The following is a 24,872-nucleotide window of genomic DNA, read 5'->3' on the forward strand; positions in this document are numbered from 1 at the left end:
AACAGCTTCCATTGGCCATAATTGATGCAGATTTGTTCTTGGTTTTGCTGTTCGGTGCTTTCTACCGTCTTTGTTACCGATTTGTTGCTTTACTGTTGTATATGTTCGTTGTTCCATGTACAGCACTTTGTATGCAGCGATGGCTCTTTGAAAGTGCTCTATAAATACAGTTGAGTTGAGTTGAGTTGAGTTGAGATAATTGTAGTCAGCTGTGATCACTCCCACAGCAACGCAGCCCCCCCCCCTTTCAGATTGCTTGGTATTTGCTCGGCATCTGGCAGAGAAACATGACACTTGCTGCACAGGCTTTACACACCATTCACGAAAATAGAGCTTTGAGTAATCAACAATTTTTCACTATTCCTGTGTTCCTTGTTTTTGGGGGCGTGGCTAAAACAGCTACAGTAGATGTTTGATCTATTCAATAGCCCAGCTTTAAAGGGACTGCATGTAAAATTTTGTTGATTTTCCAAATTTCAAAAACCCACTATTCATATCAATAATATGCAAAAAATTATGTTCAATCACATCGTCATTTTTAAAAATTGTAATTGTAGGTGAAGTTTTCGCTAATTATAGGGTGCGCCTCCCCTACAAGAGGCTGGCATCTTGCAGCTACGGATACCCGATGGAGACAAACGTAGTTCCTCAACATGATGACTACAGCATGAGTAAAAATTGCAATGCACATATTTCGTCACTTGGGGGAAAAACTCAATTTGTTTGCATCTCTGCTGAAAAAACTGGTGATAGACTTGCAAAGTGTGGTGTCTCTGAGGCAACGCAGTGCGCGTGCTTCAAAATGCACACGCTTCGAGCCCATGTCATTGCATTCTATGAGTTCACCACTAAATTCTACACACTGTACCTTTCAGTGGCTCCAAATAGGGAATGCTCTGCTCTACTACAAATAATTTAATGATAACTGAATTTGGGAGTTTCTTCCTATTACATTCCTGCCTGTAAGAGTACTAAAAGAAATGAATGAATGAATGAATGAATAATGGGTGCATCTGATAGCACAAAGACGGACAGAAGAGAGAAGGAGAAAGAAATATGCCTGCAGAAAAGGTAAGGTATTCCAGAGAGGCATTTCAACTGAGGACATTTTCCTTGTAAACATCAGCACTGTGGTAGTCGCTTCTAAGTGGTGATGCTTAAAAACAAATATACATAGCTCTTTCCTCTACCTCGTAACGCTTCACGGCGCAAATAACATGACGCCTCTCTGACCCTTTAGGATACTTCAGAGAAATCTAACCATGACGGATGGAAGGAGACAATATTTATAACCCAAGTTCAATCCAAGGCAATTTTCAAATCAATAACTCACATGACTGTGTTTGTATATACAGTCCAAGGCCAAATAAGCTTGTTCACATACAGTATAATCTGTGTACCGCAGTTTGTTTTGTATGTGGAAATGTAGTAAAGAGGATTAACGGTTTCGTTCCAACAAATAGAAGTGTGTTCCTTGTGGGGGTATTACTTAATGTGTGTGTTTAGTGGCAGCTCGAGGTCTATGTGATGGCACTGTTCTGCTACTCCCACTTTAATTGGCTGCGAGCCCCTTGGCCTTGCCTGAATGGAGAGTCATTTAAGGACCTTTCACTCCCACAGAGGATTTTTGGGTGCCGCCGCTGGAGAAATTGCATTCCTGTTTCCATACAATGGCTCGGTCTGACTTGGATGGGGCAGGAGTATCATTGTCATTATCATGACAATGGAAGCTAATTCCACTGCCACTAACGCCATCCTGAAGCCATTTGCTGCACCAGCTTATCAGAGGGCACCACGGAGAACTGCAGAAGGCTCGGACAAACCTTCACACACATCTTGAGAATTTGTATGCATCTTAAGAAGAGGAGCAAATTAACACATCATCAAAAAGAGTGTATTTGACACCACGCCTCCGTGTGGCCAAACATTATCAGAGGCTTAAACAAGAACATGCTCCTCACGATTTAGTGACTTATTTGTCCTTGTCATCATGTGCCCACCCTGCCACTCAGCTGAGTCACTTTAAAAACACAAAAATTATCCAGGCACAAAATAAGTGGGTTGGCATTGAAGTTTGAGAGTCAAAGTCCACATTTTGTGCCTCATATAAACACCGTGTCGAGTGTAGTAAACACGGACCTTGCTCTGCGGAAAAAACGGCCAATAATATTCGTTTTACATTGTCTTAGGTTTCACACAGCTTCTTTACAATGATACTAATGTTAATGTAACTTATTGAGCATAAGCCCTATGGAGGGATTGGTTTCTTGAACTTATGCTAACCAGTTACATCCGTATCCGTATAAAGACCCACGGTGCTGTGTGAGAATGTCGGAGCGCAATTGAAGCAACTTACGTACGAAGTGTCGAAGGTCAGTATGAGGTGCAACTGATAATAGCAGTCGCAGCTCTAATCACACATGGTCACAGCCCCCGATGCCCGCCTGTACTTCACATCCATCCATTTATCCATTATCCGAGCCGCTTATCCTCACAAGGATCGTGGGCTTGCTGGAGCCTATCCCAGCTGTCTTCAGGCAGTAGTCAGTGTGCGCTCTGAACTGGTTGCCAGCCAATCACAGGGCACATATCGACAAAAAGAAAACATTCACGCTCACAATTACACCTAGGGACAATATAGAGTATTCAATCAACCTACCATGCATGTTTTTGGAATGTGGGAGGGAACCGGGGTACCCTGAGAAAACCCATGCTGGCACGGAGCATGAAAACTCCACACACAAAGGCCGGAGCTTTAAATCGAACCCCGGAACTCTGCACTGTAAGGCGGACGTGCTAACCAGTCGTCCAACTTGCTGTACTACTTTAAATCAATATTGACAAAAGATGACTTCTGTAATTTGGTCCACTTTGTTGTTTTGGAGGTCTGCTGAAACCTGAAAGTTTTGGAGATACAATGTGATGAATAAAGGAACATTTTTCATCTCGGTTTTCTGATTTTGTGACATACCTCTGGTCTGTGGTACACAAATCATTATACCGGTACATTGACTCTCCTTTAAAATTAAAGTAGCCCCTCTTCAATGCAGTACATAAACATTTGATATACACAGTTGCTCCTCTGCAATACATAGAACCAAGGTGAGGCGCAACATTCCAATGCCTCAAGCTGGCCATCATTCCGTGGCAGTTGGCTCCACGGTAGCAGGTTTTGCAAACAGCTCTCAGCTTAGAACTTCGGGAGTTGAGAAGGGTGGAAAAATTGAGATATGAATCAATTCAGTCAATTCCCTAACGCAGTTATCATCATTTGATCGTTGTTGTGGAAACACAAACCAAACCACAGCATGTAGAGAACTAAACAGAACTGTAGTGCTTGGTGGAAACATGGTTTGAAATGTCGCTTGGCTTCTATGGCTCCAAGCTGTTTAAGGCCCGTGACCTCATCACTGTTTGGTTCACTTGCACCATTTCCCAGCAGCCCTGCAGGATGGTCAGAGCTCATTACTGCACCCTTTATCCATCGCTTCCCACTGGCTGCTAAACCATATACCCTCCAGGCGAAATCTTCCACAGCGAGGGAGAGCTCAAGCTGCTATTAAACGGTTCGTGGCATGACCTCACATTTAAAGTGACATTGTGAAGTGACAGGACTTGATAGGATTCAGCTCTCGTCGTTTGTGGCTTCTTGTCAGTGCTCTACACAGAGCAGTGCTCAACTGATATGTTGTATGTTTTACAAGATATCTGACCCGCGTTGGCTGAGGTACCTGGGGTCAAATTTTTTGTTGAAATCAGAGTTTTACTGTCTAATATAGGTATAGTGATTATTCTAGACAAAAACCGATATTAATCGAGAAAACTAAACAATGTATCAGGGGGCCATTAAAAGCAGGCTGCTTTAAGACTTGTCGATTGCAGTGTACACGCCATCCACTTGGAACGACACAATTAAGTGGACAAAGCCAATCATCTGCCACTACCCCAGTTGTAGCGGTCATGTGTAAGTGGTAGGTGTGTGTGTGTCTGAAAACGGTGTGCCTTTGTGGGGCTGATGTGTATTGATTCTCCCAAAGGCTGTTGATGGCGAGCAATGAGTGCCATTGATTTAGACAGAGTGCAGTGTTTAAATGAGTAGCCAGGACCCCACAGAGATTTGACTGCTGTAAGCACATTGGTAATAGACAAGAGTTCAGGTTTTTTTTTTTTTTTGGTTTGTTTTGTTTTTTTCACACCTCCCCATGCAAGTCATTATTTGTGACAGGGCTGCGGAACAGGCGTGGAGGATAGCAATAAGCCAATTGTGTATGTCAAAACAAACAAAATGGTCTGTTTTGAAGCTAAACAAATGCTCCTCCGCTTTCATTCCGTGACATGCGTGCACTCACAGCCAACAACAAGGCGCTCTAATGCTGCCACACCAGTGAACTTTGGAGGCAATATACATTTTCAGGGTGTGAACATAGCTAGTTAGCTAACTTCACGTTGGAATTTTGCTGAAAAAAAAACACTGATGCGAACGAAGGCACTCATGTGGTAGGGGTTGGGTGACTCATATCTGTCTGCAATAGATTTATCTGCATTTTAGCCACGCCCTAAAAATTAGTACAAGTGAAATGGTAAAAATATTATAAATAGCTATATCTGTCCACAAGTCAGTACTTCATGGTTCTCAGTCTTTACACATTTTCATCAGTTATCTTCAAACATGCATTTATTTTTCGAAACAGATCTCCAAATTCACTTGATAGGATCCTAAAGTGACCTACCATTTAATAGATAGTCTATATACATAAACAGTATCAAGCCACCACTGGTGAGTGTCATAATTTCTGCTACAGTGAACGCTTCCAACCTTAGTGATCATCAAGTAATTGCTTTTTTTAACCATTCTCAATAAACCTTGATCTACAGTCGTACAGTTGCATGAAATTGGACTTCTGTCCGCACAATCATAGCCACTGACAGAGCCATTAAAGCACCTCTTCAACTTTGCTTTGAATAAAAGTACCGGTAGTCAAAGTACAAAATTACCACTCAAAAGTGCAGTGTGAAAAGAAATTTGCCATAACATAAACCGAGCTCCTGGGCATGCATGCATCCTCATAAATTGTTGTCATCCCACAAGAGATTATTTGTTTGTTGTGCTGAGAAAACATTTAAGGAACACAACAATCCCCGTCACTCGGTTCAGGATAAGCGCCGTTGAAAATGGATGGATGGAACACAAGACTGATGCTTGAGATTTGAACATTAGGATGAATGGGTTATCATTTATCACATGTCTGACAAGGAGACTGCTTGTTTCTTCAATCACTTGTCACAAAAGTTTCAGCTCGCCATACTGGTATATGTATCTATTTCATGATTTACAGCGCCGGTGACTCCAGTGCGGCACAATTCCCCGAATTATAGGAAAGAAGAAAAAGTGGACAGCACATACTTGACAATTATGTTCGAACCGTAGCTAGTGAGAGGGATGAGAATTTGTTGTTTGTTGGTGCCTTGCTCAAGGGCACCACATTATTCTTCAGGAAATGAACTCATATCTCTCTAATTTATGAGTCCCAAATTCCCCACCCCTGGGATTTTAACTGTCACCCCTCTGCTCACTCGACAGAGGGTTTGAAGTGTCCTTGCAGACTGAAGCGACTGTCCAAGAGCACAGCCTTTAACATTAGGCTTTCAAAAGCATTAGAATGTATGTCGTTTCTATTGGCCGTATTCCCTTTCTCATCTTCTGCTCACCAGGCAATACCTCTTAATGTGCCTCTTTCCCTTGCTTGTCATTTTGACAAAGCAGCTAAAATTTGGGATCGCTCCCATGTCCCAGGCAAATGAGTCTTTCAGGGACTTAGATGTCAAACCTGTGGAGCAGAACCAGTCCCGTTTTATCACTGCTGCCTCTATCATACGCATATGGAGTACATTCAAAAAGTCTGGTGATTAAAGGCAAAAACGAAACATGACCAGGATGAAGACATCTATCTGGAAACTTTGCATTTCAAAGACAAAAGTGGTTGCCTCGTTGTTGCTCTCCAACTGAGTGAGATGAAATGCCAGTGTAGCCTGAATCTTCTGTTTGCGGGTCGATGCTGCAAAACCCGCTTTGTCCAGGTTACCTTGCACCAGTGAGACTGCAATGAGAGCAGAATCAAAGTTGTTTGATGAAATACAAAGCATAACTCCCCACACCCCTGTTCACATTTTTGGGTGATATTTGAAGAAATTAGAACCAGATAAATCATTCCAAAACTTTTTCTCCCGTTGTGACGTATAAACTGTACAACTGAAGTGATTAAAAATTGAAACCGCAAAAAGATTTCTTTTCACAGTTAAGTGAGTTGTACAGGTTGTAAGTCAACTTACTGGTGGAAAAAGTTTCAAGTCACTGATCTTATTCTCATTTGTTAATATGGCAAAAAGCTGGTATTTGAACAGCATGCGTTATCTTTTCAGAGGACGACCACACTGAAAAAAAATGGTGTGCTGAATTTACTTACTCAGTCAAGTGACTGCTCACAATAATATCATCTGTCTTTAGATAAAATTTTTAAGCAGATGTGTGCTTAAAAAATGTATCTGGATCCAGCTGATTTTATTTCATGCAACCACTTGACAAAATAAAATTGACTAAATCCAACGCACCATTTTTTTTTTCAGTGCACCATCCTCTCAGCTTGACACAGTGGGAGGTGTAATCTTCTGGCAAGATGGTGAAGGAAGAGAAAATGTACTTTTTCTGTCCAAACGCAAGGTGTGTATTCCCTCCAACTGCTGCATATGTCATTAAATTTTGGATAAGATGAATGATATCCGGGCAGCCCGGTGATCCAGTGGTTAGTGTGTCGGCCTCACAGTGCAGAAGGCAGGGTTCGATCCTGGCTCCGGCCTTCCAGTGTGGAGTTTGCATGTTCTCCCCATGCCTGCGTGGGTTTTCTCTGGGTGCTCCGATTTCCTCCCACATTCCAAAAACATGTATGGCAGGTTAATGGAACACTCTAAATCGTCCCTAGATGTGAGTTTCAGCGCGGATGGTTGTTCGTCTATGTGTCCCCTGTGATTGGCTGGCAACCAGTTCAGGGTGTCCCATGCCTAATGCCCAAAGACAGCTGGGATAGGCTCCAGCACGCCCGCGACCCTCATGAGTATAAGCGGATCAGAAAACGGATGGATGGATCATATGCAATCCAATGTTAAGAGTCTCGCATGACTTGTGCCTTTGAGACCAGTGCAGCAGTTTAGATCTTAGGTAAAGGTCATATTGTTCTTCTGCTGATGCTGATTAAAACTGAGTGAAAGAAAAATTCTACTAACAGCTCACGAGTGATTTTCTTTGCCCACATAATCCTTTCAGAGGTCGAATCGAATCCGGTAGTCAGGCAGGCAGTTGGCACGGAGACACCTTGGGCGTGCTGCCGTTCTACAGTGAGGCAGAGCTTTCAAATGCACACTGATAGTCTTTGTGGTGCTGAGGTAAAAACACTTGGCAAAAGAGTTCATAAATGGTCTTCACCTATGCAATCCATTGTTACCTGCAGAGGACAAATGTATAGGAATAAACCGAAAGCAGAAAACAATGTTATTTTTATTTATTCATTAGTTCAAAAAGACATTTACAATATTGAATTCTTCATCTCACTCATCATTCTAATATACTTTATCCTTACGAGGGTCACTGGAGCCTATCCCAGCTGTCTTCGGGCAGTAGGCAGGGGACCCTCTGAACCGATTGCCAGCCAATCGGAGGTCATGCATAGACAAACAAGCATTCACGCTCACACTCACACTTAGGGACAATTTCCAGTGTTCCATTAACCTGCCATGCATGTTTTTGGAATGTGAGAAGAAACCGGAGTACCCGGAGAAAACCCATGCAGGCACGGGGAGAACATGCAAACTCCACACAGGGAGGCCGGAGCGGGAATCGAAATCTGCACCTCTACAGTGTGAGGTTGACGCACCATCCACTCGACTACTGGGTCGCTCTCACATCCATAGAAAAGTTCCTCGAGAGGTGTCACAAAAGCTATATTTGAAACCCAAACTCCAAACTATGACTCGTTCCCTTCATTACTCTGGTTTGTATGCATGACAAGGTGAGTGTGTAGTTTGGCTGCTGAAAATCTGTCATGATGTTCCAATTATTTTAGAGATTACAATGTGATGTTCAATTTTGTCCAACCGCCCTTTTGTGTATAATTAGCGATATTCCCTTCGCTGCTAGAAGATACCATATCCTCCAAGTAATGTAATTAGAAAGCATGGCAAATATTACCTATGGGGTTGAAGCATTTAACTAAAGCGAACGAGAAATGTTTATTCTTTGTTTAGCTTCTCTGAGGTCTCATCAACGACTGCTCAACTTTTCCATTAAATAAGCAAATTGACTAATAAAGTGTTTTTTGCCCTGAAGCATTAAAGCTATGCTTTTCCCTCGCCCACTCGACTTTATAATGAAGCATTGGAGCTTTGGGAAGTAGGGAAGAGATTAATAAGATAAAATCTCTCAACCGCCAGCGTGATTTGCATATCAAAGCAGATATAGTGAACTTGAGTGCCTGTCTCTGTGAGTGATGGTATGACCTCATCCTGCTTCTGAAAGACACAAACAGGGGCATTCAGTCAGGAGGAGGAGAGTCCTTTATTTCGAAAAGTGTTGGCATTTTAGATAATTCGGAAGGCGAAAGACTGCGTTAAAAATCCCTTCCGCACAATGGCGCCATAATGTTGACTTGTTGTTGTGTGAATGTAGAAACCATATTCACAGACATAACGCAAAACCTTGAGCTTTTGAATCTTTATCAGTGAAGCTCTTTAATATGCCTCTTCAGCCTGGCAACGCATCCTCTGAGGCTTTTCAAAGAGAAATTACCTGCAATAGCCCCGTTGTGAGCACTGAATGGTTATCCACGTCCTCTTTTTCTCATTACTGCCTTATCAGTTGAGAACAGTTCTCTGAGGCTGAAGAGCCGTCGAAGAAAGGCTCTCAGTCTCTATGGGTGGCTTTGAGGATGTAATCTATGACTAAGTGACGGTTGGCCCGGCCACAAAATTTCATATTACGCTCAGACGATAAACATTGCTTTGCAAATTTCCTAATCCATTGTTAACTCTTGGACACAATCACTTGCAGGCCCGGATAGTGAGGCGCTGCGATAGATGACATAGGATAATGGTTGAGATTTATCTCTGCTGTCGAGAGCAAAGTAGGATTAGAAAAATCGGAGATAAAATTAATATTAGCGCTTAGCATCATGCAGCACCTTAATGGATGGGGATGGCAACGACACGCATGAGTGAGAAAGGACTTCACGCTCGAATGAGCTCATGTTAGTGTCCACACAGTTCCACAGATGTCGTAGAAAAATGTGCTATGGGGCCACATCACATCAGTCTCGAGGTGGCGGAAAAGGACTCAGACGCCTGGTGTCAGCACATTCCCTGGAAACTTATGAAGCTCCTCCTCCACTGCACACTTCTTTGTCAGCTATGATTGCTATTGACAGCTTAAAATCAATTTTGTGATCTGTGCAAGGGGTGTGCTGAAGGCGGGGCAAGTAGGGTGGTGGCCGCGGGCATCTACCTAAGGGGGGCATCCACAAAAAAAGCACCCTCAGTTTACACGGATGTTGAAGCCACATCCGGGTGGGACAGAGAGGCGTCCACTTGGGAAAACTGCCGTCTGCTAAACCTGCACAGGGTTTAAAAGAAGGCTTTCAAACTTGGGTTAGAGTTTCAAAGTAAGGTTGGGTTTTCAAAGGAGGGTTTTTAAATGAGGGTTAGGGTTTCAAAGTAGGCTTTAAAACTCAGGCTTGAGTTTTAAATTGGCTAGCTAGCTAGCTAGCTAGAAAGACAGATAGATAGATAGATAGATAGATAGATAGATAGATAGATAGATAGATAGATAGATAGATAGATAGATAGATAGATAGATAGATAGATAGAAATATCTATAGAGCATATGCAAAAAGAAGAAATCGACTGACACACACGTTTTGTCCATTTCAAAAACACACTGTGATTATTTGGCATGATTTCATTTGTGTGACCCTCAGAAGACTCCGTGCAAGCTCAATTTCAACTTCATTCTGATGATCCGCACTTTCACTTTGCCTGCAGCAGATCAGAGCAAACTGAGCAACGGTTTGCTCTAACATCATTTCACACTCATGAAACTGGTTTGACAGTCCCATTGAGAGCAAATAGAGATGAGAGAAAATTAATTCCTCTAGCTGCATTTTTATTCTGATTACGAGCACAAGCATTTTGCTGCCAATCCAAAGGAGTTGTAAAAGCAAGAGTTCTTATACAGCTCTTGTATTGGATTTAATTGGATTGTCTACCAACAGTCAGTCTCTGTACTGTATGTTCCCGATGCAGTTTTAACAGCATACTGAAGCCCCCCCCCCCCGCCTTTATTTTCCATTTGTGCAGACCACCAAATGTATACAGATTTTTAACATTTGAAAATGAGATGCCAAAATACTGGATGTGACAGCATTTTTTCATTGTAATTGCTCTGCTTTGCTTAGGGCTGTGTTGGACCACAATTTGTTTCTGCTTCTTCACTGCCAAGGCCTTCAAGACAGTTTGGATTCTTTTTTACGTTACTGCCACTCTCTTGGCTAAGGCAACACAATGTGGCAATACTTGTATATAAAATGTGACGCACATTCCAAAGCAAAACTTAAGTTTTGCATTAAAAGGGGTAGTCAAGTCAAAAATGGTCTTTTAATATGCACTTTGCTGGCCCACGTGTCTAATCATGGTTCTGATTGATATTGTATTAATATTTGTGGAATGTGAATTAAGCAGAAAAAAACATTAATTTTAATCCTTCTCAAGGGGTTGCTGGTGACTGAAAATGAGATCAGAGTGCCACAGGGCTCAGATAATAATCGTCATGGCTCACCTGTTTTCTGAGTTTGGTCATGTGACATTTGCAAGCTCAAAAAAACATTCACTTTTATGTAACTGCCTCTGATGCTGCCTCCTAGCCAGGTCATCAGGGTAAATGTAGAAATCATCCCCAACTGACCTGCGTGGTTAAATAAAGGTTAAATTTAGAAGAAAAAACGAAAGCATTACACCGATTCGAGCATCTCTGCATTTATTATTCTTGTTCTATTGTGCTCTGTTGTGACAATGACACAAACGATAGGAAGTGATTATATTTCAAATCTTTTCTGCCCCTACGTTACATCCATTTCATGGACAAAACAACTGCTTTCATCTGCCCCCATGATCAAAATGAAACATTCCTTATTGTTCTACATTAAAGAAGAATCTCAAGACTTGACTGCCTTTGATTGTCTCTCTTTTGTTCTCTTTGAGTCAGACCACCATTTTTTATAAACACAACAAATATTATGAATTGCACTGATTTTAAAAATATCTTTAGTTTTTCTTTCCTCATGAATACCTTTCTTATTCTGTTGAACACAATCATGACATTTTGTATTTATTTTTCTCTACTTGCAATATTTTTTTCCTGTGTCTAATGTCTAATGCCAACTTGATCTTCATTTTAACTGTTTAATGGTTGGGGTTAGAGCTAGGGTTAGATTTGACTTGAATTTCAGTTTGTTAACTTTTCTTTATTATCTTTGAAGTTTGTTTTTTGTTTGTTTTTTGAGGTGGGGTGGGGGTTTGCAAATCTTCCTTCACCAACTCAATCTGGGAAAGTACGAGTCATTGATTTAGAAAAAAAAACTTATCACCTAATATAAATATGCTTCATATAAATTCATGCTTAAACAAGACAAATAGCTGCAATTAGTAAAGAGTAATAAATTTGTAGTCACTGGAATTAAACCACGCATGCATTTCCATTCTGGATGATTCTGGAATAACACAGACAAATGTATTCATTACAAAATAAAAGATGCCATGGTGGTGACTGTGTTCTTAAAGAACCCAGTGTGGGAAGCATGAGTCATGATGCGCAAATTCTGAGCCATTTCACTGACTGTCGTCACCTGTAACGTCACACTGCAATGAGACGCTCACCTGTTATCTCTGTTCTTTTTTATTTAGACATGTTGGCAGGGCCTGTCTGACCATTAGTTGAGTCAGAAGACACAACCTCCCACTGAGATCTTTTGTCAGGGAAAACCCAACCAAAAAACACCTTTGTGAGTAACTCTCTGCCACTTAAACTTGTTAGAAGTAGAGCTTGTTCATCCTGCAGTATATTTCAGGTGGTTTGAGATGCATATATACATTTAAATGGCAAACTTTCACTTGGATGTGAGTGAGGGCTGCAAAATGCTGCGCTAAAGTGACTAATACTGTGGTACCTTGAGATACGAGTTTAATTTGCTCAAAACATTCAAACTGCAAATCATCTCTCCTGGTTCAAATGAATGAAAATGCTATTTATCTGTCCCAGACTCCTGTGTAATTTGTTTTTTTCTAAATATGAAAAATAGCACGAGGATATCACACATCATAAAAACATGCAGAAATCACATAATAGAACAATTGCAATAGCAATAGTAAACAATTTTTGCTTAGTTTTTGCTTCACTTCAATGGACTTCAATTTTTTCTGCTCTTTCTGGTATGCCTGCCTTGGCCACTTGGTGGCAGTATAATACACACATGAAGACCAGTTTCACAATTGACTCCATAAACTACAGCTGTTTTGTTTTTTTAAATAAAGAATATATGCCTTATATGCCTGTGAGTATTGTGTTTTATACAGTATACAGTGTATGTAATGGACTGTCCAATGTGTGTTATTTTAGCATAGTCAACTCTTTACAACCCATGACCATAAAAACATTTTTCTATGTATTACAAGAGTGTTAGTTGTTCCATATTTGCATGCGACACGGTGCGGTATAAGGATATATATACAGTATGTACCATCTGGAGCCAGCACACCCATTCATGAAGAAACTATAAATAAACTGAGGCTGAGCAAGTACACGGAAAATTTGTTTGTTAAGTGGAAGGGAACATATCTTCGTTTTCTGATTGGCTCCTGGCTCTTAAAGCCAACATTCCACAGTAACTTCCCCACTGGCCGAGTGTGGTCCGTCACTCACCTGGAGGAGTCCTTGAACACTGTGTTGGACTGCCCACTCCAAGTTCAAACCGCCTCAAGGCATCACAAATCCATTCACCGTGTTGGACTGAGATTATAGCGGAAACATGTTTGTATCAGTCACGACTGTCATCACTCTGCTTGGCTTCTGTTCGCTGCATCCTACTTCTGGACAGGTAAGTGCACTCTTGACAAATGCAAAAAGTTTGGAGGATTTAACGTGTTTAAGCTTAGATTGGAAATCATATTGAAAGCAGTGAATTGGGAAACTTTGTGCCTGGCATCACAAACTAAAGCAAACTCGAAATGATCCTAACTTTGCACATCGGCGCCAGATTATGAATACACTGACTATATCAGTGATGAATACATTTTGACTGTCAAAGCCTCCTAGTTAAACCGAAACTTGCAGAAATATCAATGTCTGTATTTGCTGTGATTTTACTCATGAACTGCCACCGTGTTTGTTTTTATCTACATTTTGTGTCCACAAGGACATACGGTATGAGTGTACAGTTTCCTTGTACAGTATATTATTAGTACATATAGACAAGAGACAAAAATGAGCGGATGGGGGGCCTGTACAACAACTTTCCACTGCATACCTGCATGCCTCCTACGCGCTTGTGCTAACGTCAACCATACATGTGAAATGTGGTAAAAAGAGACCTTTGACAAATACACGATAAACACCAGCCAACCTCCTAATGACTGAAGCCTCTCCAAACCTCACTGCTGTCCAGATCAGAAATGTTTCCAACAAATATTGACTCTTCTTACGTAACTGTTGCTGGAAAACACATTTTTGGTTGCCTGAAAACATGCATGAGGTGATGGGGGCAAGGGGAAAATGATGCTGTTGAAAGAAGAGGGCAAGAGGTGGAGGGAACTCATTAAGCGTAATTCAATAAATTTTAAAAAGTAAAGTATCTCAGTACTATCAGGACAGATCATTCATTTTCCGTTTTGATTGATGCCGTCAGTGAAATATTCAAAAAAAAAAATTAGGGTTGTATTTTACAGTGGTGTAGGAACGCACTGAACTGAGAGTAGCCGCCTGAAAATCTTAAAATATTAACACCTTGCAGCAACAACAACAAATCTAACAACCTAAAGAGATCCTCACAAATAGCCCCTGTCATCAAAATAAATAAATAAATAAGTAGATGTCACAAAACTAAGGGCTGGGTGAAATGTAACTCCGTATTTTCCACACTAAAAGGTGCACTGGATTATGAGGCGCACCTTCAATGAATGGCCTATTTTGTAATTTTTTTCATATATTGGACGCACCGCATTATAAGACGCAATCTACAATGCATCCACTAGATGGAGCTACGCTCAAGGAAATGCCAACAGAACACTACACTACACTACACCCTGATTTACATAGCGACGATCAGATGTCAGTAAAACTTATTTAATAAAGCAGCAACGTAGTTCACTTAACCAACAGAAAGTTATAACATTGACTCGTTAACGTTGAACTCTCTTGCCGCTGCTCTATTTCCGTGTTCAACTGCGAAACCGATCGCCTTAAGTTTGAACTCTGCGTTGTAAGCATGTCTCTAAAGAAAATGGAAGGCTTTTAGGTGCGTCTTTTAGTGCGGAAAAATACAGTAAGAATTAAAAATGGTCATGAAATCCATAACCCAATGCAAATTGATTGAAACAAATGTACATGTTCTTTATTCAACGGAGAAATTAAACTAAATTGTCACGGGCTTCAAACACTTTATTGCAAGCTGCTATCTTATCTCACTTCCCACCAGTCAAGTGACTGGCCATACGGAAAATAATAAGGCTTAAAAAAATAAGACAATAAGCTTAGGTTATGCTTTATAATGAGTTTTGTCTGTTTAGAAAACATGTTTTTATAATGACTTTAGTGATACTGAAAATTCTAGAAGCAATTTCTAATGCCGAGCTGCTTTTCCCTGAACCTGTAAACAGTGGATATGAAAGACACTAAACACAACATTCTGTTTTCCTTCCTCCCTTCCCGGTGAGTTCAAGTAGCGCTTCAAATAAAAAGTGATTTTTCCCGGGATGACCAAGCCATTTGTATCCATAAGGCAAGCTTTTTTTTTTTTTTAAAATTTGGGAATTATACATTTTATTAGGGAATTTCCGTGGTGATGGTTTCGCACATGAAACATCATTTAAAATAAGGTTTTGCACAATAGGTGCCTGTGATGCTTTTCACCATGGAAAATTCGGAGGGAGGACCATAAGCTCAAAGTTTGGGGAAACCAGCAACTCCGTAAAAGCCGTAATTTGTTTGATCTAACTCACTTCTCGAAACTGCCTTTCATTTTGCCTGCGCTCCGCATACTTCTTTGCATCTGCCTTTCGATCGCGTTATTTAAAGGCCGAAAAACCAGCACAATTTGTCCCAGAATTGATCAATGACTTTGCGTACTCTTAATTCATCTGTGTGCATTCACTCCACCCACAAGGTGCAAAATTAATTGTGCGACAATTAAATGTGTTTAGCAGACAAAATCCTGGTTGAGCCCACAAATTAGATTAGCTTCCACATCTGTTTGCATGCACAATCGAGCACAAACTTTCAGTCAATCAGGCCCTTAGGGTGTCTTGTAAATGCTACAATCTTACAGCTCTTCATTGAGCAAATGGTGAGTGACCTAGCACGTAGCAGACATATAATTCTCTATAGCATCACTTTCATTGGTTTTGCTGAGTCCGCTCATTTTCCCTGATATGATACTGATAGTTACATAAACGTTTCCCTGCCAACTGCACCCCCGACCACACCACATCTGAGAAGTAGACTGGGAACATTCAGTTTCTGACTTACAGGACATGATTGTGTGGGTAGACGTTCGTTCCATCATGCACATTGGACAAATACACTTTGATGCAAGCATGTTTACTTCAATATCAAAGAGCACAAGTCTGTACTCGGCTGACATTCGACAGACTCACATTTGCAACAGAGCTGATTTGAAGGTTTCAGTGCCTAACATTGACGCAAACCCTGTGCCTCCCAAGTCATATTTCAGCAAAGTGCCATAATATATGTTTTTGCATTAGTTGAATATTGTATATTGTATATTTTGTCTCGTTTATAGATACAGTATATAGTGATATTGCGATCTTGGGTTGAAACTTCAAATGAAGGAGATGTTTCAAGAAAAAGGGGAAAAACACATATACTGTATACAGATGTGAATCAATCTTAAAGCTTTGGAGGAGTTCTTGTGAAATGAGTAATAACCAACTAACAATCTCACTTTTGGATTCCAGGACTGTTCAAGCAGACTGGAAATGCAAGGATCCCTGAAACAGATCCAGAAACTTCTCTCAGCTCATGAAGCCTCTTACTTGCAGAGCCTGCGCAACCTAAAGAAGAAAATAAACCTACTGCAGAGTAGCACAGGGAAGCACTCCGTGAGAACCATAAACAGTGAGTTCTAAACAAGGGAAAAAAATAAATACTACTGTACTAATGTATTATAACAAGATAAATATTCATGTTCAGTTTGATTATTTCTACAAGGTACTTGCCCAAAACTGGATGTGCCAAACAATGGGAGGAAACTGGGCAAATCACACAGCGTGGGCCATGAGGTTCACTTTTTGTGTGACCCTGGCTTCGAACTTGTAGGAACAGAGAGCAGAATTTGTCAGGAAAGTCTGAGCTGGAGCGGCCAGCAATCAATATGCAGAGGTAAGAGTGACCAACATTCCCAATTCACTTTTCAGTGTGTGATTCATTTACGTTTTATGTTCTTGGGTCTAGGCATTTTTCAAACAGCTTCAGTAAGAGGTTCATAACGTCAATATATGACAAAATATTTGCCGCACTATTACTATTATGGAGAGAAATACACATCATATGGGGAAACCTCATTAACAGTCAATCTAACATCGGTATGATTTTTCAGATGTTTCTTTTCACACAAAATGGCAATACTGTATGTTGTTGCTTTTAGGAAGCCATTACACAGCATTGAATTAAGGTGACTTTATTATGTCAGCTGGTTGTTCCCTAGTCACTCTAGCAGTTCATACTTTTATGAAACCAACCCTCAACATCTTTCATTTTCTTCCTACAAATCTTCCTCACACAAACTTCTCCTATCTTGGTTTGTCTTCACTCAGAAGTCAACGAGTGTGCGTCCATCCCATGCCTGAATGGTGGAACGTGTTTGGATGAAGTGAACCAGTTTTCTTGCATCTGTCCTAAAGGCTGGGCTGGAGAAACCTGCCAAAGCCATGTGCCAACATGTATGTATAATATACTGATGTGGAATGCCACTGCATATGGATGGATGGATATGAAATTCATATCGATTTTTCTTATGCAGTGAAATGACGGGGAAAAAAAAATTAAAACAACAATAACGCAGGGCGGTTCAAGACTACTGCACACTACAACTACACTACAATATTAAACAAACCCATAGTTAATTAAATACTAATACTTATTACCAATGCCTAGGTACAAATGATATATTATAGACATAGATATCTATAATCTCTCTCTCTCTCTCTCTCTCTCTCTCTCTCTCTCTCTCTTATATATATATATAAATATCCATCCATCCACTTTGCAGTCCATTTATCCGCACCCGGGTCGCAGGTATGCTAGAGACTATCTCAGCTGTCTTCTGGCAGGAAGAGAGATACACCCTGAACTGGTTGCCAGCCAATCGCAGGGCACACAGAGACGAACAACCATCCGCTCTCACACTCACACTAAAGGACAATTTAGCGTGCACCATTAACCTACCACACATGTTTTTGGAACATGGGAGGAAACTGGAGTACCCAGAGAAAACTGGCATGGGGGGAACATGCAAACTCCACACAGGAATGCTCTTGTGATGGATATTATTTGACTGTCCACGTGTACCTAATGAAGTGTCTGGTGAAAATCTACCACAGATTTATGTAAATCCAGAGACAACACTTTTTTTAAACCTGGCATTCCATGGCCTACTAGAGGAGATTACTCTGCTCGGTGGTTAGGTTTGCCAATACAAACCAGTGTTACAAACCACAAAGTACGATTTATTGAATTAAAGCCAGAAGTCCTGGACAATTTCTGGGTGAGTGGCTGTCTGCTCCCCGATGCACAGCTGCAGAATACAAAGAGACCTTATGTGTGAAGCCCAGTTTATTTTGCTTTTTTCCTTTCGTTTCTCCATCAATTTTAAGGCATAATCAGTCAATGGGTAGTGTGCACTCTGGACTTCCTGCGTGGGCTTTTCTGCTCCCCATGCCTAGTAGGCTTACTCACTGGTGCTGCATGGTGCAAAGCAGAAACATTGCCACCTTCAATAATAAAAACAACAAAAGGTTTGTCTCTTTACCGTTCGTTCTCCTGTATATTATGAAGGCTGTAAATTTCCCCAGTGTGGGACAAATGCCACCTTAAATAATAAAAACAACAAAAGGTTTGTGTCTTTACCGTTCGTTCTCCTGTATATTCAAGATTCTTATGTTGTGATGTCATTTCATGGTTGAGTGAATAAAGCCATTACATACACCATCATTAAAGATGCCACTTTAGGTACACCTGCACAATCAGGTTTATTTTAAGTGCAATGTCCTAAATTCTAGGGGCTATATTTCCGTAGACAGCACACATGCGCTCGGCGTATAAGCTGATGCATCTTTTTTTTTTCTCTCCGGGGCAAGTCTAATTTTCAGGTTGACCCAAAGTGTGCACCTTTAAATTCTCTAGTTGCGCCCATAAAATTTCAAGTTTGGGGCCATTTCGCTTAATAAGTTAATCTGGAGCCCTGCCTCAAAGTCCCTCTATTACCCAAACGTAAGAACAGTTTCAAAAGCCTGCATCATCTTTGACTGCTCCTCGACTGGCCGGTTGCTGCTTCATCTTGCAATGTGCTTTTAATACACACTATTGTATTGTCTTCTTTTCCACAACTGTAAAACTAGCAGTTGGAATGACACAGACCATATCTGATCCTGACAGGGTCCATGTGTTGTCAATACTGAAGGAGCAAGTGTACAGCTTGTGCAGGTTTCACAAGCTACTACATGTTGATTGGTTCAGTTGACTGTCTTGTAAATTGATTAATTGGCCGCTCCCTTTAACTTGTTGGCCGCTATCTTTGGGGGGGAAAAAAAGGAGAAAAAAAATCTACCGGTAAATCAATACCACTACATCAGCACTGGAAGAACGCTGGCCCAGCCCGGTGCACAATAAAATGTGATCCAATGCAAATTCATATTACATCACAAGTTCTGCTTGTACTGCTTAACTTGACTTGACTTTATTTATATAAACCTATAAAAAACAGCTACCATTGTAATAAAGTGCCGTACATAAGAGCTAACATAGAATATTAAATATAATATAATACGTTATTAAATATGCAATATTCTTTTCACATTAAAATATACAATAGGTGTTCCTTTCAAATTGGCATTTGGCATAAAGTAGGTGCAGAATTTTACTGTACTCATTCCCTCTTGTTGCACAGATGTGAGGTTGTTCGTCGATGAGAAAGAGCAACATGATTGAAGTCTCCACTGACTAGTCTGAGGGCACCGGGAAGCTAAAATTAGGATCTTAAAATCACAGTGGGCATGACACCATTCGCGTTAGATACAGACGCTCAAGTTTCAATGTCAACAAAAAACTGTCGCTTTCTACCAGCCATTAATGTGCCTCTGGGCGACGAACACACGTGATTTTCCAAAAATCATAATGCTTATATATTAATGGATGGATGGATAGCTTTCAATGGTGGAGTTAAACCACACCGATAGAGCTAAATGAGATGATCAAAATATAACAAATAAATGATGCACTGGTGTTCTACACTGATGCACTATGCAATTAAAAAAATTAACGTTGTTAAATAAATACCTTGCTGACTAATTAGTGAAAAGTGATTTTATTCATCCTTTTTAATGGATCTGATTGGATTTTGCCAGCATTCCAAATGACTTCACCATTGAATTGATCCGGCTTGGCCAAATCAACCTCCAACCTCCAATGACCTTCTCCAACTTCTTCCGCAGTCTTCGCCACCGTTACAAACACCTCCGCTGCCACGTCCCCAGCCTCTGCCGCCACCACTGCTACACTGGCAGCTGACACCGCTGGGTCCTTTGTGCGTCCATCACGCTGCAACACTGTGCAGGGGACCACTCACTGCACTTGTGAGCCAGGATATACCATCGCCGGCAGAGACAGCACCACCTGCACCGGTATGACGAATAAGTGATGTCGCCACGAAACCCTCAAGTAAAGTGGTTTCACATTGAGTGTATGTGTTGTGCATTGCAGATATCGATGAATGTGAGCTGTTTCATAATGGACAAGCTGGGAGACTCTGTTTACACACGTGCGTCAACACTGCTGGAGGTTATCGGTGCACCTGTCCTGCTGGATATAATGTGACCCGCGATGGACGCAGTTGTAAAGGTCCATTTTTCTTTTGTAGTCCTGTCCATATGGACCTTCCATTTTACATCGGTCGCTGATGGTGTAGACCAGGGGTGTCAAACATACGGCCCGCGGGCCGGATCCGGCCCGCAAAGGAGTTTAATCCAGCCCGCGAGATGATTATGTAAAGCTCGCTATGAAACATACGGCCCGCGGGCCGGAACCGGCCCGCAAGGAGGTTCAATTAGGCCCGTAGGATAATTTAAAAGTGAAAAAAATGCATTAAAGACAGAATTAATATTTTTAATAAGGTGCAATTCATTGAGTATCCACAAGGGGACACTGTTTTGATCAGAGAAGAAATGGTTTAAAACTTCCTTTCTTTATGAATCTCGTTTAATCTTAAAGTGCATTACTATATTTTTCAATACCAATTACTTGTTAATGTTTGTACAATCAGTGGGATCATTTGCAATGCATTTATGTGAATGATAAAAGTAAATTGCACATTTGTCGAAGGAAATGTAAGGTGCTTCATGAAATATTTTGTAAAAGATATGTTCATTAAATTTCAACATTTTCCTAATGTTCTTGTGCTTCTTTATACCAAAACAAAGGAAAGACATTGTTTTGGTTATTTATAGCAAAGTATGGTATCATTTTAATGGTCCGGCCCACTTGACATCTTCCGAGGCCGTATGTGGCCCACCATGTGAAATGAGTTTGACACCCCTGGTGTAGACCTTGAAAATGTCTGTAGCACATGGTAGAAATGAGGAAAAATGGGGAAAAGAGGTAAAGATAGAGTAATGGTGGGAAGCATGAATTTTCATTTATCTAGCACAGTGTTCTTTTAGAGTTTCTTTACTAGAAGTGCCATTTGACCTTTTGCCACCTGAAAGTATGTGTGACGTTATGGTAAAGTGGTCTTTGGTGTAACGGCTTCCTCTCTGGGAGGACTTTCTCCAAGACTGGGTCATGTAGAAGTTATCAAAATAAATTCCTCACTGCTCACTCCATCAGTTTGTTGACACATTTAAACTGATTTCTCAGGGAAGAAGTATGATGAATGCTACTTTTGTGTTTGACATGTTGTTTCTGTTTTTTTGGCAGACATTGATGAGTGTGCCACCAGACAGAGTAACTGCAGCAGGGAGCAGACATGCATTAATACATATGGAGGATTCCAGTGCGTTCGTGTGGACTGTCCAAAAAATCCTCACGCCACTTACGTCAAAACATCACCGATGTAAGACTGATGCTTGCGCTCATTGCTGGCCACAACAGTAAATACATCATCACAATTTAAAAAAAAAAAAACGGAGCAAAACATTTCTTTATTCAAATAAAGCTATCCAATTTTGATTGGGACTGTCAAAGCTAATGAATAAAATGACACACATCGAACCACTGCGAACTGCAACCACAACAATACATTTAAAATTACCTCTGACAATTTGGGTTTTTTTTTTAAGTTCATACAACTTTTGTATTGTGTCGAAACAATTTCAGCATTGTTATTCCACTTACTGTTGTTATCCTTTCTTTCAAGGCGGTGTGAGCGTAATCCCTGCCCTGTGGATAACAAGCTGTGTTCTCAGGCTCCAAATTCTTTCTCCTACCATTACCTGGCTGTCGTATCCAACCTGTCAGCTCCCCGTGTCATGTTCCGGGTTTCAGCGTTGCGCCCGATAGGTGACACGCTTCGCTTCTCTCTGCTTGGTGGGAAGCAAGTTCGGCGCCATTTCACAGTCCAGCGTTCGGATCGGCTGACAGGTCAGCTGATGCTAAGCAGCCCAGTGCAGGGCCCTGCCACTCTGGAGGCTGAGGTGGAGATGAGTGAGCTGGAGAGACGAGTCCAGCTTGGCAGGTACATAACAAAAGTCACCATGTTTGTTTCTCCATATGAGTTTTAAAACAAAAAGTTGTTAAGAGTCCAAAATTAGACCGTGAATGGTTATTAACACAAATATAAACCGGCAAACTGCCTTTCACGTTGTTAACAATACAGCTGTTCTTGCACTGCCGCATGGAATAGAAGACATCTATACATTGCTGCAGAAATGTATTTTTTTAACAGATTCAGAGAAACATATTCATTGTGTAGTCCATGTAAATTTAATTTTCAATCACCTTATTAAATTCCATCAGAATTAAGCAATGTATTTTGTATTGTAAACTGTGATTCCAGGGTGCCGTGGCACATTAGTGTGCAGCCTGTGAGAGATCATTAGTGCATGTGGGAATTCATCAATTTCACCTAATTTGTCCCAAAAATATTGAAATAATTACAAATACATGTGTGTTTATCTATCTATGCCAGCGATGTATAGTGATAGGTGGAACAATTAAATGCTCTTGGGTGGCAGAGGGTTTCATAAACCTGTGTTTCCACCAGTAGCCAGTCATGCAACAGAAGAAAAGCTTTGTGTTAAGTTACTGGTGAACTGGCCCGGACTTCACACTCAGTGCAGTAAGTCCTTTTGTGAGTGCATTGTGACGGGATCGTCATTAGTTCAGTATATATACTTTTTGTGACGTTTTTGTCTGGTGGTGTGTCGTGAGATTTTTCTCATGTAAAATGGGTGCCTTGGCTCAATAAAGGTTGGGAAAAGCTATTATAGACATTATTGTCAGATGAGTTCACCGATCAAAGCACTCGTCCTTCGAACCCTGAAGCAGGTTGCAGCAGATGTGATATCACAAATGCTTTAGATTCTGATGTATGTATTAAAATGTGAACATTGTATCTCTCCCCAATAAAAAAAAACAACAACTTGAAAATAAATTACAAGGTGTGTCAAAAATAGTGTGGTTATTTTTTTCTGTGTAAAAAAAATTACATTACGCCATGCAGGTGTTTTCTGAATTTTGCCTTCATCGAAGTGAGAGACCCACGTGATCTGTTTCAACACTTTCTGTGTCGAAAGACCCTACAGAGCAGGGTTGTTCTGCAAAGAGAGTGCCAAATACAGGCTACTCAAAGCGCTACTATGTTCTTACAGTGCATGAATAACCTCACCGCTTAAAGTCACCTAAATAACCTGCAGGAGCACTTAAGTGAAAAATGTTCACACAGTGCATGCGTCTGTGTCTGACCCATCAACTGTATGTATACTCATAAATGGTTTGTAAATTTATGCGTTTTTTTCCAATCAAGAACTGCCAAGCACAAATATGTACCTGTGAATTATTAGGAAATATTGCTACCAAACAGGATGTGCTCAGGTACAGATGATGCTCTGCGGTCTGGCTGAGACTGTCTCATGACAACACAGTCGGTTCCCTCATTGCAGTTGCATGCTGAGTGCAGAAAGAAAAGATGCACCAGTGGCAGAATGGAGAACATTGGACAGTCATCACCGCTTGAAAGATGATGGCTGAATTAAAGTGCTGTCTTTTTTTTTTTTACATTGCAAAATAGTTCTCACAATATTTTTCCACCTTCCCTCGCTTAAATGAGTAGCCTGGAGTCTGCCTTTCAGGGATTTACAAACACATTACTTACGTATAAACTTGTTCATGATTAATGCCAGATTTCAGCTTACTGCCTCTCGAAAAGCCTCCCTGTAAGAGTTTGTGCTCTCAGGCCTGCTCTGTCCATTCCTCTCTTAACATTCAACCTTTTTGTCTGTGAGATTGACGGCTGCCTTTAGACCCACAAAGAATTAATAATGTGGAGATTGCTGCTGTGAAACCCCACTTCAACCACATCCTGATTGTTTTATGTCAAGCATTGAAATGACCAGCGTCCACACTCTGAGTGGCCCCCCGATTAATTAACATTTGTTGGATTAATTAGTTTGATCAATATTTTTAAAATGGGAGGAGGATTCTGAACAAGTTTACTCTATGACAGTGGACGCTCGCTTACTTGCAGTTCAGCACCTATTCACAATTTTTATGTAGATATTTTTTTTCATTTTTAAGTCAGACGGGGGGCTTACATAGATAGATAGATAGATAGATAGATAGATAGATAGATAGATAGATAGATAGATAGATAGATAGATGTTGGCAAAATTCTCCCTTTACAAAGTGACTAGAATTATGCTACCTTTTGATAGATCACCTCAGAAATGAATAGCTGTATATTGCAGTTAGGTTATTTTATTGTTATGATTGATTTTTAATATGCCTCTAATAGCTTTCCCGTATTTTACACAAGGCAAAATACTATTGCATATTTGTTTCCTTCATCTTATCCTGAAAAAAACGAAGGTTTTTAGTGCATATTAAAAAACGGAGCTACACCGTCGCCCTCTGTTCACACAGAGTAACTGCACACACCCTTGATACAGTACCAACATAATTTCTATCTTGTTTTAATAGACAAAAATACATATTTTAGTCACTTCAACTGCTACATTTAGTCGCAGGGAAATATGACCAGTCTACGTTATTGCGTGTTTGTTCGTGAGTGGCTCGAATAGACGAATATGACAAAAGTATTTAATCATTAATAAAT

At 40.7% G+C, this 24,872-nt stretch overlaps 1 protein-coding gene across 1 annotated transcript; it reads left to right on the plus strand.

Moving 5' to 3' along the window:
• Positions 1-12,998: 12,998 nt before the first annotated feature.
• Positions 12,999-23,181, plus strand: LOC109525710 (fibulin-7). The gene is made up of 8 exons (XM_019886451.1): positions 12,999-13,190; positions 16,285-16,444; positions 16,538-16,708; positions 17,143-17,268; positions 20,038-20,226; positions 20,306-20,443; positions 21,518-21,653; positions 21,957-23,181. The coding sequence occupies exons 1-8, from the start codon at positions 13,122-13,124 to the stop codon at positions 22,318-22,320; spliced, it is 1,353 nt and encodes a 450-aa protein (XP_019742010.1). The 5' UTR covers positions 12,999-13,121; the 3' UTR covers positions 22,321-23,181.
• The last annotated feature ends 1,691 nt before the right edge of the window (positions 23,182-24,872 follow it).

Source organism: Hippocampus comes, unplaced genomic scaffold (genome assembly GCF_001891065.2).
Source record: "Hippocampus comes isolate QL1 unplaced genomic scaffold, H_comes_QL1_v1.1 scaffold261, whole genome shotgun sequence".
Lineage (NCBI taxonomy): Eukaryota > Metazoa > Chordata > Actinopteri > Syngnathiformes > Syngnathidae > Hippocampus > Hippocampus comes.